This window comes from Rhynchophorus ferrugineus, unplaced genomic scaffold, assembly GCF_030347505.1.
Source record: "Rhynchophorus ferrugineus isolate W39M unplaced genomic scaffold, kcgeb_rfMv2 rfM2, whole genome shotgun sequence".
NCBI lineage: Eukaryota > Metazoa > Arthropoda > Insecta > Coleoptera > Curculionidae > Rhynchophorus > Rhynchophorus ferrugineus.
The window spans coordinates 34,307,733-34,326,798 of record NW_027472581.1 but is presented as its reverse complement, the minus strand read 5'-3'; the positions used below and the strand labels follow the sequence as shown (position 1 = coordinate 34,326,798).

At 31.0% G+C, this 19,066-nt stretch overlaps 1 protein-coding gene across 1 annotated transcript; it reads right to left on the bottom strand.

The window, feature by feature from the left end:
- Positions 1 to 14,222: 14,222 nt before the first annotated feature.
- On the bottom strand, positions 14,223 to 16,747 carry LOC143191899 (uncharacterized). The gene is made up of 3 exons (XM_076397337.1): positions 16,121 to 16,747; positions 15,341 to 15,836; positions 14,223 to 15,238 (listed from the first exon to the last, which is right to left on the bottom strand). Exons 1-3 carry the CDS (start codon positions 16,619 to 16,621, stop codon positions 14,373 to 14,375), a joined length of 1,863 nt encoding a protein of 620 aa, XP_076253452.1. The 5' UTR covers positions 16,622 to 16,747; the 3' UTR covers positions 14,223 to 14,372.
- Positions 16,748 to 19,066: the final 2,319 nt, after the last annotated feature.

The following is a 19,066-nucleotide window of genomic DNA, read 5'->3' as shown; positions in this document are numbered from 1 at the left end:
GACAAACTAAAATGTTAAGCTACTTAATTCGGTAGCATGCCTAAATGTTTCAACTCTGTTATCAAAATTAGTCTTAATTAAACAAAAAAAATTAAAATGACGGTGTTAATAAACAAAACTATCATAGTAGTCTGTACTTCTTCATTCCACCAACTACGACTGGTAGAGAACGATCTCAACTGATTGGCTTTTACACTCATTGAGAAATATTGACATAAACTACATGTTACTTGAATGATAAGTTTTCTGAAATAACAGAGTTATGCCAATAAGCCTTCGTTTGACGTCATAAATACCAATTTATGACGTCAAACGAAGCAATGTGAGGCCTCATTTACATTTGATTTTTTTAAATTTTAGCTTTGATATATAACAAAATTTCAATATAAATAAAATAATGAATCAAAGCTTTTATAAAATATAATTTATTATAACATTATGATATATATAATGACTTAAACTTCAGTTAACTAAACACCCACAATAGTCTCCAGGTTAGAGTGATTTTATTATATTTACACTTAAATCATTTTTTAAACCACCTGATTGTATGTCCAAGTAATGTAATTAATTTTAATTAGAGAGTACATTTATCTTTTTATATTTAGTTCTTGTTTCCTCCTCTAATTAGTATACATTCTCTCCCCGTACATTTTAACTAAATGTTTCTATATATTTTAAACAATTACCTACATATCTATGCAGATAAACATTTGACACAATATAATACAATTTTCTACAATTTTCCTCTATTAGTTACATACTCACTTGCTTGGTGTTGTCATTGTGTAGTAATTCCTTACCACATGCCATAACAATTTGATTTGATTGAATTTGTAGTGATGCGGAGGAAGACGTTACACATGGAACCATATTGTTCAGCCATCTGAACAACCGTGTATCTACTTTCAAGATTATTTCTAAAAAGAACATTACATCACAATTAAAGATTTCATTTATATATACCAAGTAACAAATTGAAATACATCACTCTTTAACAAGGTATTTTCCAAATTTAATTATGTTTTACAAGGCATTCCTAAATTACAGTCATTGCCAAGTGGTCGTTGGAACCTTTTGTTTGGATTATTTCTTGCATAAAGAGCAATATGTCTACAACAAATTGTTAAAAATATTATGATTTATAAAAGCTAATCAAATTTTATTCTAACATTTACTTTTTCTATCAACTTTTGTTATTTTTACACTATTTATTAGCATCTGGCCAAGGGTGGTTGAATTCCATTTTAAAATATCTTTGTCTATACACAAATTGAAATAACAAATCTTCCTTAATTGTATTACATGCTTTTAAAAATTGTATTATTTTAAAAGCAATGCCTTCACGTTGCATTGAACCTCTTCATGGATTATCTTTACACTATTCAAATTCTATGTTTCCTAACAGCGTTTGAAAATATGACTTTTATCCCTCAAAGAGTTGCAGTTTTCTAAGGATACTTTCCATACTATCAATTATCTCTGAAACAATTGTATTAAATTATGTTTATATTTAAAAAAAACTACACACTGCATTTATACATTTCATAAATTTATTCTCGAATCTAACATCAAGACATCAGATATGACAGATTATTTTCAATAAATCCTAAATTGTATTGTTTTTCTTCCTTTCAGAGAACATAGTCATAGTGTGAATATCAATATTCAATGAAGCCGCAACACAAGAAAATTTCCAAGAATGTCTCCCATTACCTCGTCGCTGTTCAAAGTTATTGATTAAAGGCGTGATCTGTTTCTGACTGACTATTTGACAAATCCACAGACATTTGAGAACCGGACGAATTTTGTTGGCTGATTTGCTTACACGTTCGAACATATTAGACAGCATTATGTATCTTTTTAACTAGAGCGAAATAAGAAGGAAGAAATTGTCTGTTATTAAAACGAATTTACAAACTGCAATAGTCAATACATTATATATCCTAATGACGTAAGTGCACTGTTATTTTGAATCTACTATAGTAATCCAACGCTGACAAAGCAAAATTCTTCGATTAATTATTTATAACTATCTCTGCATAATCAACGAAGAACTGTACGATGACGTCGGACATAATATCAGTAGCTCAAAGCAGACCAAAGGATACATATGTTACTTCTATAGTGTTAACTTTACTTCAACTAGTCTAATATTCTTTTAATATTAATTAACACAATACATTATATATTCTATTGACGTAAGTTCATTGTTTTTTTGAATATACTATAGTAATCCGACACTGACAAAGCAAAATTCTTCGATTAATTACTTATACTTATCTCTGCATAATCAACGAAGAACTGTACGATGACGTCGGACATAATATCAGTAGCTCAAAGCAGACCAAAGGATATGTTACTTCTATAGTGTTAACTTTACTTCAACTAGTCTAATATTCTTTTAATATTAATTAACACTTATATCACTTGTGTACTGATTCAAATACTATTGAGCAATAGCAATAAATTACTTTATAAATTGAGATTATACTAATTATAACTAATATAAGATGTAAAAAAGCCATCATAACCGAGGCCATTATATAAATTCTCAGTCGTCATTCGTCGCTCATTCAAACAAATTATATATTTGAACAATTTATGTTCTATATATAATGGCTTGAAATAAAAGAATAATTATCGTTAGCTCTAAATCTCACTCTAATGTTTCACAAAAATCGAGACTATTTTAACAAACTGGTTATACATTTATGATTATCCATTGCTAGCTAAAAAAAATAAGTGCGTCTATAAGCATAGGAGAGTGAGGTCATCATTGAAATCAAACTCCTTTTATTTCTAGTAGTCAAAACTGAAATTACCGAAAATTACCATCGCATTTACATCAATGACTTGTTGAATAAAAGTTATTTTGAAGAAACTTTTAATATTTACATTAAATATTAACTACATTTCCAGACAACTGATACATTAGATAAAAATAGAATTTACATCATTGTCATAATAACTGATGTTTTAATGATAGTCTGTCCGTTCTTTCATTTTTTTATTGTTAATATTTATCGCTTGGTCTCAACAACACTGATTGTTTCTAAAATTGGTAACCTATTATTATTCATAAGCATTTTACGTAAAAAATAGGTCTCGGAATTATATGGACATGAATGACTTCTTTTATAGTTTGGCGCTTTTATTTTTACGTTAATAATTGTTTGATTTTGGGTGTTTATATTGTATACCAATTAAGTAAATTTAGTTGGCCTAGATTTTCAATATCAAATTTTGGTTTTTTCATAATCAATTGGTTTATTGATATAAGACTGAAATAATTTCGTTTATATTATATAAAATTTGCGTGGTGGCCTGTTAGTTATATTCGAAATCTTTATCGGGCCGTTACAGAGTTAAATGTCGTTTATGTATATAAAATGAATGTGTATATATACAAGTAATAATAATAATTTCAGTTATGCAGCTTGTTTAGCAAAGGACATTTTATTTCTGAAATTCTATGAATTTGAGCAGCCTATGATTTGGATTCATTCTGATTCCAGCTCTTAACACATAAGGTTCGATTGCATAAATATTTTACATATTAGATATTCGGGTGCATACCAGATGTGTATTTTAATTTATCGCTACACAGAAAGAAAACACACTATTGACAATGGATAGTTATAATGTAAAATATATAATATATATATTAAATTATTAAATATCAAAGGCAATTTATGGATGGCATTTCAAAACTGTTACTTTGAGCTAAACTACCCATTGAGCCTTTTTATTAGCGTTGGGAACTATCGACTAAAAATAGTCGAAACAGTCAATAGTCGCAAAACAATCGAAACAGTCGATAGTCATAAAACTAGTGACTGAAAATAATAATTACCATAAAATTATATAAAATAGTAATTACTATAAAATTATATATTATATAGAATTATATATTATCATATATATTTTCAGTCAAATGTTCAACTGTTTTTTTCCATCTGTGATATCAGACGAAGATGTACGAATTCTTTCCTCAGTAAATTCAGAGTCACCTAAGAATTGATATCCAAGACTGCCTCAGTCAATTCAAGTCACGCATCAATCAATGTCAATTGAAGAGCACGCCTGAGATAAGGGCCTGGAGAATTGTTATAAAACATTGTAACAAACTAGTAAAAACTCTCATGGAAATACTTAAATAGGTTAAATAATAATTTTTAGCTTTCGCTTATTTTGATTGCTTAATAGATTACCCATAAATTATAATGCAATTAAGTTGCATTGTCGTTAGAATGCGGACTTTTTTTCATTTTGCGCTTCTCTAGAGAATAACTTTATATTTTTAACAAAAACATTCTGACATTTGTATTTTCCTGGTAATTTGTTAACATTTGAATATTTGTATAAATTCATTTTAAAATGTTAAATAAACAAGAAAAAAGAAAGAATTATTAAAATAAAATAATTTAAAGAAAATAAAGTTCCTGTTGCCATGAATTTCTTGTTATATGACAAAATGGCGAAGGGTTTTTTATAATATAAAATTATATCATAAAACCATTATCTTTTTAAAAGGTTTTTTTCCATCAACAACTTTAAAAAATACATAACTTTCACACATAATTTTTTTTTCGATAGTATTCACCTTGATTCTTCTTCAATGTTTAGGTTGTAAATAACAAAGTTTCAGATGTCTGTATTTACGTTCAAAGGTAATAGAAACATTTTCAAACTTTTTCTATTTCTTTTATGAAACAAAAATTGAAAATATCACTATCAAACTGTGTATTATGTGTTTACTTACATAGCTAAATGTCTCAAATTGTAGTTTACTACTATGATTATAAAAAAAATTTTTGCTTCTGAAGTTTTCTAACACTCAATAAATATATATCGTTGGACAATGTTGCCGGTTTGACTTCTTGTATTATGTATTGCTCGAATAGCCACTTTGTATTGTTATGCTTTATGTTATGAATTTGTAATGTACTTTTTGTGGTAAATTTGCTTTCAGTGTACAAGCAACAAATAATAGTTTACTGTTACCCAAATTATTATTTCATTTAATATTAGCGAGCGCAGTTCTGCCCAAAAGTTCCATTTAAGTGATTCTTTAATCTTTAAATTTTGAATTCTACTTAATTTTATATTGAATTATTTGTAGTTTAGAAAAAAATTATGCCTTGAAACTAAAATTCACTGTATGCGAAAAGGAATACTCTGCTAATATAGAAATTAAAACCATGAATGTCAAACGAAACGTACTTCTGAACATTATGTTACACAATCGAATCTAGTGAACAACTTCCTAACAATGAAATTATAAGGTATAGCTATATCTATCACTATATTATAATAAATTTATATGTTTATTTTTATAAAATAAATGTTTAAAACAGAAGCCAAAAGGAATATTTTATATGTTTTATTATAATATATTTTAAGTTACTTAACTAGATTTTCTAAATATTTGTTTGCCTTAATATATTTAAAAATTTTCCTTTTACCAACTCAACTGACGGACAACTTTTGTAGAATAATAACCTATTTGTGTCTATGTTAAAGTTAATGTTTGGTCTATTTCTCTATACAGGAATATCAATCACCACGTTTACATCCCAAGAAAAATTCTAAATGTCACCAAAAGTATACCGATATTTTAGTAAGCCTTTGAATGAACTTAGACCAATCAAATATACGTTAATTACTTATTTTGACACATCAGAAATTACTATTATACACTTCTAGGAACAGACCCTAGTAGTTATCTATGAATTTCCACGAATAAAGAAAAATAAAAGTTCTAACGTGTTTTAAAAAAATGCTTATATTCGGTTTTTACACAAGTTGGAAAAAAAGCAATTTTGGTAAAGAAGTTCTGCTATTTGATAACATAAAATCAATAGGCGTTTTGACATAAAAACGTTTGATATAAAATATTACGCATATTGACATAAAAACCCTGTAATAGTTTCCCATACCGTTTTTTAGTATCGAATTTTAGATGCATCCAAAGATATGAGAAAAAGTGTCAGTCAGTAATACGCAACATTTTAAAAACTAATATTACACTGTGTACACTTTACAGTAAAGTAGTATCCCTTAAAATTAATCAAAAGCCTTTATATCAACATTTCCAATATTAAGTAGGTTATAGAATCAATAATTTGCGGTTTTCCCAACAAGTAGTAAACTTTTAATAATACTTAAGACCATAGTAGCCTGTAGCTAGTTTAAACGTAACACTTTATAGAATATTTCATCATATTTTGTTTCGTTACTTTCGAAAATCCTCTCATGCAGATCCAGCCGTCTCCAGTGAACCTACAAATACACCTAAATGAAATACAAATGTAGCTGATGGCGTATTAAAGCCAACGAAACAAGATCCAGTCATATAACTTTTACGCTGCCTTGAAGAACATGTCCACCAGTCTATGTCAATAATTGTCAACTCCCGCAGGCAGAGGATGCTAAATATCTTGGTATGCACCTAGATCAGCGTCTAACTTCGAATAAGCACATATTAGAGAAACAAAAACAACTTGGACTTAAACTCTACTAAATGTGTTGGCTTATCGGGCGCACAACCAAGTTATCATCAGATAAAAATATATTATTGTATAAATCTATACACAATCCTATTTGGTCATATGGAATCCAACTATGGCGAACCGCTAGCAAGCATATATCCATCAAACAACGGTTCCAAAATAAAGTATTGCGTGCCATTGCCGGAGCTCCGTACTACGTTTCAAATAAGATGATAAAACGCGATATTTCTCTAGAACCGTTAATGAATGAAATTCAACATTTTTGTGTGAAGTACTTTGAAAGAGTGTCAGTGCATCCCAATGTAATCGCTAATCAGCTAAATATGCGAAGTGACAGTGAAGTGCTTAAACTAAAACGTCTAACACCATCCGATCTGATTACTAGAGAGACTTTAGAATGAAACTTTAAAATAAGACTAATTAATTAACATATTATTTTGTATAGGGGAAAACTTAAGTGATTTTCTAGAAGTATATATAATATAAACATAACAAATACTTATTGCCCTCTGGGCAGATTGTGGAACTACTAAGAGTAATAATTAAAAAAAAAACTTTCGAAAATAAAAAGATATGCCGCAGTGGATAAGGAGTGAATAATTGGACGCCAGTGTCAACGGTAACCATATTTTCCTTCTAAATAATTGGATAAAGAGAGTAAGCCTCACCATGGCTAGCCAATCGTTGGAAATCGATTAAAACGTTAAATATATAAACTAATTATCGACCATAGGATATTTTAAACAATTTGATTTTGAACCATAAGACTGTAATATATACCAAAATAAAGATAAATCAATTTACCAATAACATTCGTGTATTAACAATAACGTACGAAAAAGATCGCGGTAAAATTTTGGAGGAGCGTCACAAGCAATTACAAACACCTAATTATCGTCAACAAAGGCGATGCTAACTTCTTAGTGAAACTGGAAAGGATTTTTTTTGTCATAAGTTTGTCGAACTTGGACAAATTATTAATTATTCGATTCATTTATCAATTTGACTCTCTACTGTCAATACCCTGAAGCACTAATGGAGTGTTAAATAATCTTGTTCTCCTGTCGATGTTGGAGAAACTCTTCTATAGCTCCTTAGTGTAACCTTTTGTTTGTTTTTGTTAGCACTAGCACTGTGAATCGATTGACGCTAATTTCAATTAGCCTCGATTGCTAACAGCTGACGATTTCTTTCTTTTGAACTTTGATGTAAATGAGCATTCTTTTAGTAATTCATTAATCAACAATTTACAGTGAAGTGAATCAAGGTGATGATTTCTTGTATGGTTGAATACATTGAATGGTTTCTCGGCCTTTTGAAACTGAGTGATTTATACAATGCTTCCTGGCTCTATCGGCTACAACGCGGTGGGAATGCAACGCCACCTGAGTAAACACCTGAGGGAATATTATATTTTCCATGAACCTTACTCCATCAATGCATATATATTCCCAGTAAATATGCATAATCCTGGGAAGTATTTACCGTACAATAACTAGGATTTGGGGTAACGGCGGTGATAAAAATGTCCCCAAAAGGGTACTCTATATCGAAAATATAAATTGACAATACATGTCCAACAATGACCGTTGGTTCATTAATAAAACTCTCTAATAAGCGTTTTCTTCTATCATGACATCGCTGGCTTACAAACATTTTTAATGATTTGGCGAAAGTTTTCTTAATAGCATAACAGCTTTACTTGACTGTTTTATAAAGAATTGTATCTAAAAAATCTCAAAGTTCTATAGTGATGGCATTATTTTGTCATAAATGTGACAAAAACTCACTGCTCATAATCAAACAACATAAATTACTTTTTCGTTAACCCATTACAATAACTTCAGGCAAAATAAATTATTAAACAAATAGCAATTATTAAATCATTCGCAACAACTAAAACATAATAAACATCATTACAAATTCAATCAGTTGTTAAAATAATTCTCCCTATTTGCATAATAACGGCGACCTATTTTACTCTAACTAAAATTAAATAATTAACGATAAAATATCGCTAAATGTCATAGCAACAAAACAATTCAATTAATTAGTTGAACCGGAGAGAGAAAACAGTCGTCACTGTTGTTTTTTACCCTCCATCGTGATGGGCGACAAAAACTTGGTCATATTCCAACCAAATGTAATCATAGATCAATTTGAAATTATATGTAATTAATTTTTATGCGAACCCAAAAATATTCAATATTTACTGGGGTTAATGTAGGTTTGAGGGTATCAATTTTACTAAGAAGTAAAGACCCCTTATGATTTTTGATAAATTCTCTGATCCTATTTATAAATTTGAACTGAATAGAAATTGATAAACAAAGGAACGTAGACTGCTGTTCATACTTAGTGCTAATTATTGTTTTTACATATAAAATAGCTAACAATTCATTTGTCTGAACTATTAAATTAATAGTTGTTGAGCAAAAAAAAGGTGTTACATTATAAGTCTCTCAATCTTATATATATTATTTCCTTTAAAATCATTCTAAATTTAAGGATATATAATATTTTTAACCTAACGACGAAAAAATTGAGGAAGTCCGTATATTCTTTTATAATGTATGTTCGCCGATTTATCTGTCTATAATGGGCCGATTTTCAATATTGTTTTTATTCGAAAGAGTGCACTTCCAAGGTGATACCTTTGGAATCAAGACAGGATCTGATGGGGGAAAGGAAGCGGGAATTTCAAAGGCACGTACAATGTTTTCACATATTTCTTTATCTATATAATCAGATATTTCTGTATAATGTTCTTGCTGAACTGATGTAAAGGAAATAAGTAAACAGTTCAGTTTGCTTTTTAGAACGCATATCATATCATATGAGAAGTCATTGAAATATTACAGGCAACTGATTCTATAGTGTAGTGGTTAGAGCGTTCAGCTCACAGGCGGGGGCAACATCCTTTTGTTGTTATTTTAGTCTGATCAGAACATTTGTCAAATTAACTAGATTAGGTAGCGGACCCCGGGGCCTGAAGCGTTCTTTATTTTCACTCATTGTTTCGTTGTTCCAATTTCTCCTCATACGGGCTGCACCTTTATTTAGCATTGTAATATTTAATAAAATAACTCCGTAATTTATCGAATAAATATCTAACACTAAGAGGTTTGAACCGACATCAAAAAATTATTTACAATATTATTTCAACTACTTCTAACTGATCATTTTGAAATCGGTGTATTAGTGTTGGAACGTACAAGGTAGTAGCCCAAACAATAGGAAAATAATAATATAATTTTGTGACATATACCAAAAATTACGAACTAATCCAATTTGTTGCTCTTACCAACTTCAAAGTGATCAGTTGGTAAGTTAAAATAAAACTGTAAATAGATAAATAGGTTTAGGTAGGTATTAAGCTAAATTGTGTGTATATAGTAGAATATAAAATACTTTAGTAATAGATGCTAATTTTTATTTAGATATTACAACGATTATTATATACATATTTTATATTAAAACGTTTTCCTTTATGTTAAAAATCTAAGTTTGATTATTTTTTTAATTTTTAGTGAGTTTCTTATTTATTTTTTGAAGTCGGCTCAATATTTTGTTAAAAATATTTTATAGTTTGGAGAGTAGCCAGAAATCTATCAAATTAAGATTAATAATCTAACTGCTTTTATTTTAATTTGGTATTTATTGATGATGTATTTGAAGGAGCCTCTATTTGTGTCTCGGGACATAATTTATGAATATCATAAATGCACATTGATTTCGAGACTTGTTAGTAAAGCACAAGCTTATTTTATACTGACAGAGCTATTTTAAATACCTACCCAATAACCAGTACCATTTTTTGCACTTTAGCCTGAGTTCTTTACATCCTTTCTTGTGACTGTGATGTAACTTCCACTTGACTTTAACATTAAGGGTTATGCCAAGATATTTGTTTGTATTTTCCATACCGGACTATCTGCTAATGTATATATAACAGGACAATTGAAAATCCCCCGGCCTACTACTACTGATTATAGTGACCATCCAGCTCGATGCCATTTTTATAGTACGATTTATCCTTTGCTTTAGCCCTCAGTTTCGACGATCACCTCTTCATTTAACCAAAATTTCTTCCCAGCGAGCATACTTTTGAGATCTGAGAACAGGAAATAGTCGCTGGATGCCACATCTGGAGAATACGGTGAATAAGGAAGCAATTCGAAGCCCAATTAATGGATTTTTCACTGACTTGTGACACGGTGCATTTTCTTGGTGAAGCAGCACTTTCTTTTCCTTCAAATGCGGTCGTTTTTCGGCGATTTCCTCCTTTAAACAGTCCAATAACGCTATATAATAGTCGCTGTTGATGGTTCTTTCTTTTTAAAGATAATAAATGATAATTATTTGTTGCGCATCCCAAAACACGGACGCCTTAACCTTGCCAGCCTACTGTTGCGTTTTCCCACTCTTTGGAGCGAGTTCATCGTATGCAGTCCACTCGGATGACTGCCGATTGGACTTCGGAGTGAAATGATGGAGCCATGTTTCATTCATTGTAAGATATCGAATCAAAAACTCGGGTTTATTACGCTTGATCATCTTCAAACACTGCTCCGAATCACCAACTCGTCGTTGCTTTTGGCCAAAAGTGAGCTTGCGCGGAACACTTTTGCACAGAGCTTTCTCATACACAAATATTCGTGAATGATATAATGTTCACGTTCAGTTAATACCTTTACAGTGTCTGCTGTTTCATTAAATTTTAATTTACGGTCATTCAAAATCATTTTGTGGATTTTTTTAATGGTTTCGTCGGTAACAACCTCTTTCGAGCGTCCACTGCGTTCCAACATACTCGGTGCTCATTTCACCACGTCTAAACCTTGATGATTGATTTTCCTGGGTCAGTATCCTGAAACTCGGCACCAAGCCAAGTTTTTGCATCAACTGTAGTTTTTCTCTTCAAAAAGCAATATTTTATCAACACACGAAATTCCTTTTCATACATTTTTTTCACGATAACAAAAGTTGTTTCACTCAAAAGGCTATAATTCACCAACTAATGATCCGTCAGCTGTCAAATTTATGCACGTATCTTTTGAGGATTAGAGCTAATTAAAAAATATATGGATTTAATTCTAGTAGCGCCATCTATATGTCAGGCCGTGAACTTTTCAATTGACATGTTAGAACAGCGTACCGTGATACTTGAAATAATTAAATTTGCTAACAAAAGTACACCTGGATCAAATAACCATAATATAAAAATATCAACAAGACCCTAGTGATCTAATGTCAAGAAAAAAACAATGCATTATTATATAAGAGCATAGGTAAATAAATTATTGTTTTGTGAATATAATGATGTATTGACTGAGATGTCTTTCAGCTTTCAGGTACGGTCATCCATTCGTTTTAAGCTAGTAAATGTACAGTATGTTAATCGAAAGCTCGAACTAGTCAATTTATTTTGTGGATCAAAAATAGTAGCGATAATACTTGGAGATTGTTAGGAAAAGGTTACTGCTTTCGTATATAGTGGTGGCTTTTTCGTTTGGTTTTAAGTATATTGGCTGTGTTTGATCCAAAGGATTTTGGTCTTTTTTATGGTAATGTTTATTTATATGGTTCTTGGAGTTCTAGTTAATTTTTCAAATATGTAAATTTATTTAAATATGGTATTTTTATAATAATAGAAAGGCATATAAAAATTATTTTTACTATTTCATTTTATTCAATAACTAGCTGACCCGATAGACTTCGTCCTGTCAAAAAGATTTGTAATGTGGCAGTTTTTGTGCCTACGTATTTTAAAAAATTCTCCTGAACAGAACCACCACCCTGGTGATAGGGCGTTGTGAATAAAAAATAATTAAATAAAACATATATAAGGATTGAAAAGTAAGTAATCGCTTTATTGTTAATCATGTGAATCATAATTATTATTATTATTATCATTATATTGCTTTGTGGTATACGATGGTTTTTGTTTGATTACCTGGCGCATAGATAAACAAATCTGATGGTTTTCCAACACGGGAACAGGCAACATACAATTGACCATGTGAGAAACATGGGTTTTCTAGATTAATACCACGAACACTTAATGATTGCCCCTGGGACTTGTTTATAGTCATAGCAAAAGCAAGCCGTCAACATGTCTATAGGAAATTTGCCATTACCAATGTCAATGAGTTGTTTAGAGAATATGTTTCCAGATTGGTCATTTTGCAACTCGACACGCATATTCTTGCTTAAATGAAGTACTTTAACATGTTTCCACAAATTGGAGGACTTTAGACATGCATTGAGTTCATCAGCTGGCGTTGATCGTGGAATCACTGGCAATGTTTGACGAAAATCTCCTGCTAATAAAATCATTGCACCACCAAATCGGTTATTATTGCTACGTAGATCTTTTAAGGTTCTGTCTAAAGCCTCCAAAGATTTTTTATGTGCCATCGTGCATTCATCCCAAACAATCAATTTACATTGCTGCAAAACCTTTGCCATTGCAGAGTTCTTCGAAACGTTGCAGGTTGGAGTTTCATTGCTTTGCATATTTAATGGCAATTTTAGTGCTGAATGGGCTGTTCGACCACCTTCAAGCAAAGTTGCTGCGATTCCCGACGAAGCGAGTGCAAGTGCAATTTTATTTTGTGAGCGAATTGTTGCTAATATTAATGAAATAAAAAAAGTTTTTCCTGTACCACCAGGTGCATCTAAGAAATAAATCCCTCCAGTTTCATCATTTGTTACTTTCATAAGAGTTTCAAATACATACTTCTGTTGTTCATTTAACAGTGGAAGATTTGTTTGAATTTATTCTTTCAAAGCGTTGAGATCATACAGTCTTTCTCGATGCAACTCTTGGTTAAAAGCGTCATGCATTGGACGATTGGGCGCGGTCAGGCCTAATTGAATTAATAGTTTGTTTGACATTATCAAGCACATGTCCTCAATTGAAATCAATGCTTCATTGTAAATTTCTTCACTGATTTGTATATTTGGATTTCCCATTCTATTCCGTATTTGATACAAAATATCATCACACATATAATCTTTGTACTTCATCCACAAATCAATTGGGTTTGATGGGAAGCATGTAGATATGATTATAGAAAACAATGTTCGTATTTGATGAGTGTGTGATGATATTACAGCATCATTGAGAGTTTGATCCCAATGAACGTCATTTTCAAGCAATTGCAAACGTTGACAGGCTTCTCTGTAGGATCCACACAATTCACCATCAACAGTTCGTAACTGTTGGAATGATGTTGGGCCACGTACATTGACTAATAGCAGTCGTAATTAAAAACATTCATCATTGCTTGGATGTACTGAATAAATCCGGCCAATCGCATCGGTGGAATATACATCTGTATATCCTGGAACTGGTTTTCCTTGTTTCCGTCGTATAAATCTCCTTGAGGATTGATTCCAGGTATAATATTTTGGCATTTCAGAATATAGCAATGTTTGTGCGAAATCATCGTTTTGGCATGTCTCAAAAAAACTGGTTAATGTAGTAGATGGTGGCTGAGCAGCTCTTTGTACTGCGTTCTGTGCTGTAAAATACACTCTTTGTCCATTTTCTAAATGCACAGCTAAGTGAACAACAGAAGGGTGTCTCTCATGAATAGGAAAAGAAAATATTCGCCAAACTGCTTCATTACTACTGACATAGCGGCCCATTTGGTATTGGGTAACTTCATCATTAGAATTCTCTGCACCAATTCCAATCACAGCCATATCACTCCCTTTGGTTACATATTTGCAAATGTATTTAATCGATTTCACTGAATGGCAAGATTCAACGTTGATGTGTGCTTTGAATGTCTTTGATAAAATGGGTGAATATGGAACAATCCAACGATTATCTATTTCAATATCTTGTTAATTTAATTTGACAATTGTTGATTTTCCATTGTCTGCTGTCGATCTGCGACGATACAATGGATAACCGTCATTACCAGTAATTGTTTCCGATATTAATGTCCGTGGATATCGTTTTGAACATTTACCATCCATCATACACGGTGAATTTTGATTAAGAGTTCCACAGGGACCATGTATCATGTTTTTGATAACTACCTCATGCAATCCAGGATCTACTTGTACATTAGGGATTTCAGCTGATATCACTGCATCAACTTCATTTGGCCTTATCTTTTCAACCAACCAAATCAAAATGTGTGCATGTGGCAATCCTCGTTTCTGCCACTCCACAGAATACATCCAGCAGCGTGTCTCACCAAACACATTATGTTTTACGATGAAATTCATTAAAGATTTCAACTTTTGTCTAAAGACTCTGGCTGTAATATCATGACGATCAATGGATGATTTCCCAGGTAATAACTCCTGCTTAATTTCTATCCATTGCGGATTGCATATAAATGTGATGAACAAATCTGCTGTACCATAATGACGAACATACGACATGGCATCTTGAGCATATTCGTGCATATGCCGAGGGCTTCCGATGTATGTTGCTGGAAGAATAGTCATCCGACCGACATTCTGTGCATTTCCATCAGTATTAATCGCATCTCGAAGGTGAATATACTCTTCAGATCGGAGTTTGGTTTGATTCAACCTGATGAATGTTAATCTCTCCGTTTCAATTTTAACATACATGTCATCAACATATTTGTGATATAATCGCCGACATTTCAATATGTGATTATCTGCATTTTCCCGAATCATTAGGCGGTATGAATAATAGTTCATTGAACTGACTTTTTTGTTGGTTTCAGAACCTGTAAACAGATTTTGTTTTAATAACATTCAAATATAAAATTAAAATACATAATATAGTGACTGAGATATTATCGCCATAGCTAAACTAATATTTTAGTTACCTGTAATGGGATTTATCATTTTTATTGATAAATCGTAGCCATCTTCACCTTGCCAAAATATAATGGGATATTGCAGTGCATCATATGAGCGGTGTGTTTCCTTTATAGGTTGTAATTGAAAATTCCGACGATGTAAAACAATATCACGGGATTCCAAGTTTTCTCCAACTACAACGATAGCAACTTCATCAATAGTTGGTGCATTAAAACGTCTTGTATGTTGACCTGCAGATGTTTTATCAGCTCTGATTACAATTTTGTGATTATCGGATGGCATCAGATCCAGGGCAGTTTTAAACAATATAATCAATTGATTGTGTTGATGAAATAAAGTTTGTAATTGTTCTACAATAGACCTTTTTACTAAATTGTTATGTGCACAACGCAGATCAATTTCTTGTGGTGAATTGCCCATAAAATAAATTTGCAGGAATTTGTTGTCGCTATCTGACACTGGTAACAGTGAACCTGCTCTGTGATATATTTGCCCTTGTATCTGTAAATAAAAAAAATATTATGGTGTGGTATAAATTAATGGATTGTCAATGATCAAACTTAAATAATATTTGATCTTAAAAAGTATATATTTAGTTTTAACTAATATCTATCAAATATAAAATATAATAAAAGTGTCACTGAAACTGAATCACCATATAATATGATGACTAAGTGATATATTTCGTAATTATTAAGAAATTGAAGATTAGTAACACATCTTAACTTTGGTGACAGAAAATTTTGTTCGCTAAAATAATTATGAGTAACTGCTATAATACATACCTTGAAAGTTGGCATAAAATTTTCCCGAACTGCATTTGTTGCCCCAAATGAAGTCATTTGAAAGCAATTGTTATATTGTTGAATATGTGTCAAAAAGTGTATAGAATCTGTTCCTATTCCTGAAACCAATGAATACAATGGTTCTGGTGGTGGATCCAATTGTATCAATTTCACTTTACCATTTGCGCAACACAATCCATTGGCTTCGTTTTTGTATTTTAATGCCTTACAGTGTGAGCAAACCAAGTTCATAGAACCAATAACAACACATTGGTAGTTACTGTAGTCAATTGACACATCGTAACTGAAAGCAGCTGGATTCAAACTTGCGCGATTATTAGTTGAATGTCGCGCTCGCGCTTCACGCGTTTGTGATATCCGAATTCTTTCACGTTCATTTCCGTCGTCACGTTCTTGTGCAGTACGATTAGATCGGTAATTAGCTTGGTTTATAGCATTTCTGGTTCTTCTACCTAAATTGCTTCGTCTTATAGGAGGCATATCAAATATAAATTATTTTTTCACTAATCACGAACTAAACAAACACTAACTAACTAAACACTCTGCACAAAACACGATATACGAATTTGTTTCGTGTATCACTTGACAATTCATCTGTCATCTGTCAAAAGTCATCTGTAACAGACAACTTTTTTTTTTAAATTTGATATGACTTGAACTCAAATCCTTTTAAGCCGTACGAATTGTTTTATTTATTTAAAATTTGAATTAAATTTTAAACAAATAAAAAATTTTAAATAAATAAAACAATTCGTACGGATTAAAAGGATTTGAGTTCAAGTCATATCAAATTTAAAAAAAAAAGTTGTCTGTTACAGATGACTTTTGACAGATGACAGATGAATTGTCAACTGATACACGAAACAAATTCAAACAAAAAGGGCTATTTTTAGGGTTTTTCCAGCAATAATTCTAATTTTTCTCGCCGTAAAAACCATCCCTGAACTTCAACGAACATTTTAAAAAAAGATTTGGCCAAATTGGTCCAGGCCTTGTTGAGTTATGCGCTTAGGAACATATTTTGCGATTCATTTTTATATATAAGATTTGTTAAATAAAATCTGTTATTTCAAAAAATTTTCCATGTTTATATATCTCCTTATATATAGTTTCAATACTAAATCATGTATTTATCATATTTGTGTATTTTTATTTATAAAAATAATGATAAGTTGTAATATTGTGTTTTTATAAAAATAGAATAGCTAGACATATATTAATTATATTTTTGTTATTTCGTTTTATTCAATACTTTTTTAAATAAAATGTGTTATTTCCAAAATTTTACCATTTTATTTACCTCCTGAATCTATTTATCTACTTAATATATTCGATATAAGGTCTAATAATCACGATAAAAAATAAGTAACTAAAGCTGTATATACGCATGCGTCAATCTCGGATTACCTTCTGTTTTAAAATTAAATGGAGCCAATATGGGCATGCGCCAATACCGGAGATGTTGCGGAATAATGTATCCTATTTCGATCACCAGAAAATACCGCGAATGGAGAGATAATCGCCGAATTCATGCCAAATATTCCCCGAATGTCCGTGCATAGTCTCACGCAGAGCCTGAACCATTCGCTTCGTTCATGTCTGTACTCACCATTAAAGTTTCTTTTCAGAACTCAACGTAAATAGAAGCTCGGAATTCTACTCCATCATGTTAATACCGCCGAAAACATAAAAAGTAACATACATACTTGATTTTTTTATATTTCTAGGTTTTATTTAACTATATCTTTAAAAATAACAATAACATAGAACATTACAATAACATTTAAAAATAACATAACATTCTATACAATTTCGTATATCGCTTGTTGAAAAATAAAAAAGGGTTAAAAGGTTTTCAATTTAAATATTACAAAGTTAAAACAAATATTTTTACAAATGTGTTTTTAAAACGTATATTTGTAAATACCTTCCAAAACCAATAAATATTTCTACCCCGCAGGTTTTGTTGTACTTGTTTATATTTACGAAAATGTGTATTTTAAAAGTAGCGTTGTTTTATTCGATCTACCAGCAAATATTTGGCAAGCTATGTGTTTTAAAGTGGACATGAGAGACAACCCCACCTCCTACAATATCGGCCAATATTTCAATATATCAAAAATAATTGCTCTGAAAATATTCTATAGTAAATATATCATCGACATCGTTTTTTTTGTTTAAAATCAGTATCTGTATCAGTATTGAAACATAAGTATGCTGTTTCATAGCTATGTCGTTGTTATATTAAAATTCGTTCATAAAGACTAAAATATTTCCAATACAAACACTAATGTTTAATTAAATATACAATGCCAGTATTCAGTTCACTTTAAAATTTAGCAAGCTTTGTGGTATATTTTTTTCGGTATTCAGAGTACCATCCAGATCTCCATTTGTAATTGTTGTCGAGAGAATAATATACCATATTATTCATAATAGAATATGGACATATTTGAGAACCAACAAAAATAATTAATGGAAAGGATGTTATTTTTTATATATATTTTAAAGTCTGCTTTTTACCAATTAGGGCTTATCTGGACAGAACCTACTGTTTAACGTGGGCTCCAAACCATGGCCCTCGGCATTAAGCTTCTTAAACTTTGGAGATCATCCCAGAAGACATTAGTCACAAATGTTAAACAATCAAAAACATAAATTTATTACCATGTCTCAGCAGGATTCAAACCTATGACTATCGCAATAACAAATGATGCTATTAATATGAATATGAATGGAATAAATATCAATATTAATAGATGGTAGATAGTAAGGAAGACATAATAAATACTAGCTGGTAAAAAAAGGACATCCACATTGATATGAAGTTAAATAAGATTTGTTGTAAATATGAATAGAAGTAATTGAAATAAAAAAGTTATCGAGTTAACGGTAAGACAGTGTGTGGAAAAATGCATCAAAAAG